We start from the raw sequence: 2,763 nt of genomic DNA on the forward strand, positions 1-2,763 counted from the left end.
GGCCAGGGACAGTGGCTCACGCCTACAATCCCAGCACTTTGGCAGGCTGAGGCAGGTAGATCACCTGAGTTCAGGAGTTCGAGACCAACCTGGCCAACATGGTGAAAGCCCATCTCTACTAAAAATACAAAAATTATCTGGGCATGGTGGCGGGCGCCTGTAATCCCAGCCACTTGGGAGGCTGAGGCAGGAGAACCACTTGAACCCAGGAGGCAGAGATTGCAATGAGCCGAGATTGTACCATTGCACTCTGGCCTGGGCAACAAGAGCGAAACTCCATCTCAAAAACAAACAAAAACAGTAGGAGGCAGCTTTGGGGGCTAGGTCTCTCTCAAATGCAGTAACATCCAAGTGGCACCATTACTTAAATTTTAGGAGCTGAGAGGATCTCTGTATCAATGGACGGGCCTCCAGGGGTCCTTGATCCTCATGAAGACATAGGTGACACTTTGCCTGTGTGTGCATATGTTCCATAAGAGCAGGTCCACATGGCCCTTAGTAAGCGTAGGCATCTCAGCTTATTAGGAGAAAACTACCTCCTTTGTCCTTCAGATTCTGTCTTCCCAGAACATTGCTAATTCCCTCTTCCTATTCCACCTTTGGTTTGGATTCATAGAGAATTAAACTGGAATCTATTATTTATTGGAGTAAAAAGAGCTACCGGGTGGATTAATCACATTGATAAGAGCAGTTGGTTGGTTGGAGGTAGTTTCTAGCGTCATTAACCTTGACCGCTCCTGGAATAATGGGTGGATGGAGATGCATTTGTTTCGTCCACTCTCTGGAAATGTGCGTCGTAACAGTGCGTGGGGCACCGAGCTGTGTCTGGAGACAGTGTGTATGAGCATTTACCGAAACCACAGGGAAGGTTGCACTGGGAAAGTTATGACCTCATCTTATTCCAGCAATGTAGCCACTCCAGTCCAAGAAAAGACATGAGCTGTTGAGAATCAACAGCAGAGGGGTCTGCCTGTGTGTCCCAGGGTACATAGGCAGGAACATGCCCCTCTTTGCATCTCCTTCAGACATTTCCTAGGATTGCTCTAAGGCTATGAAACTGCTGGGAAACAGCAAACTGAGGATTTCCAATTTGTCTTCCTGGGGACTAGACAGGAACGAGGCTGAAGAAGGAGAAATGGGGCTGGATTGTGAAGGGCTTTGAGAATTAGGTGTATAAGTTTGAATTTAATTCTACACTGTGGTGCTCCATGGAACGGTCAGTCCAGGGCAGTGGGCTAGAGGTCTGTCCTAGAAAAAGTGAAAGCAGAAATTTGCAACCTCTAGATCCGAATCTTCTGCTGAGTTATAAACTCTTAATAATCAGTCCTATTGCTTAGCAAGCTTCAAATATGAATCTGTACCAGACTGAATGTTTGCATTTAAAAATGTGACTTTTGCCTGTAATTCCAGTGTTTTGGGAGCCCAAGGCAGGAGGATCACTTGAGGTGAGGAGTTCAGGACTAGCCTGAGCCAAATAGCAAGATTCTGTCTCTACAAAAAAAATTTTTTTTTTAATTAGCCAAGTATAGTGACACCTGCCTGTGGTGCTAGTTGCTCAGGAGGCTGAGGCAGGAGGATCACTTGAGCCCAGGAGTTCAAGGTTACAGTGAGCTATGATCACCCTACTGTACTCCAGCCTAGGCAACAGAAAAAAAATTAAAATTAAAAATTTGATTTAATCTTTAACAACAACTCCATTTTCAAATGAAGACTCATGCCCTTGAGGTTTCTTAACCTCTCTGTGCTTTAGTTCTTAACAGCATTTTATGTACTTTGATTCTTACAACTCTTTAAGGTAGATACTAAGATATACCCATTTTACAGATGAGGAAAGGGAAACTGAAAGAGTTTAAATAACTTGCCTGGAGTTGGACAGCTCCCACACAGGATTTGACCAGGGATTTGAATGTGTGCCATCCAGCTCTAGTCTGCTGCGAACCACATTGCTCTCTTGCCTTTCTAGATAGTTTCTCAAGCAGATGTCCACCATTCTGCCACCTTCTCCGTGACCACCGCTTGGGTCTCAGTGGAATGGAAAGGTTCCAATGCCCTTCCCTTCACCTTCAGCATCACTTCCTTCAAAACGTTGACAAAGTGAAAAGCTGCCAGTCAGGGTACATTCTGGAAGGTTCTGCCACATCCACCTTTGATATCACAGATGTCTTGCTTTGTCTTAGGAGAAGAGGTCGGTACTGGTCATCTTGTGGATCTTGGCCTTTCTGGCGGGGAACACCCTCTATGTGCTTTATACATTCAGCTCCCAGCAGCTGTACAACAGGTGAGCATGGGAATCCAACCCCCACGGTGGGAGAGTGGGGCGCTTGGCTGGGCTTGGGGCATGTACCCTTTCACTTGAGAATTGAGGCACAAGCTCTGTGTCATGTTATAAATTCCAAATTCCACCCTGCTATTACTCCTCATGCATATCTGAACCAGCACTCAATAATAGAAATTCAAGGTAAGCCACATAGGTAAATTAACATCTTCTAGTTACGGAAAACTAAACAGAAACAGGTGGAATCAATTATAATAATTGATTTTATTTAACCCAGTATATCAAAAATATTTGGGTTTTGTTTGTTTGTTTGTTTGTTTTGAGACAGGATCTCACTGCATCACCCAGACTGGCAGTAGCGTGATCACGGCTCACTGGAGCCTCGACCTCCCTGGGCTCAGGTGATCCTCCCACCTCAGCCTCCCAAGTAACTGGTACTACAGGTGCATGCCACCACACCTGGCTAATTTTTATAGTTTTTGTAGAGA

The 2,763-nt window shown here is 45.3% G+C and overlaps 1 protein-coding gene across 1 annotated transcript in view; it reads left to right on the forward strand.

The window, feature by feature from the left end:
* The window catches only part of RNFT2 (ring finger protein, transmembrane 2), a 126,837-nt gene that overhangs the window by 42,366 nt on the left and 81,708 nt on the right, over nucleotides 1–2,763 (forward strand). The window contains exon 4 of the mRNA XM_011964395.1: nucleotides 2,178–2,278. Coding sequence (XP_011819785.1) covers nucleotides 2,178–2,278 — 101 coding nt within the window. The remainder of the gene's footprint in view (nucleotides 1–2,177; nucleotides 2,279–2,763) is intronic.

Source organism: Mandrillus leucophaeus, unplaced genomic scaffold (genome assembly GCF_000951045.1).
Source record: "Mandrillus leucophaeus isolate KB7577 unplaced genomic scaffold, Mleu.le_1.0 Scaffold7, whole genome shotgun sequence".
NCBI lineage: Eukaryota > Metazoa > Chordata > Mammalia > Primates > Cercopithecidae > Mandrillus > Mandrillus leucophaeus.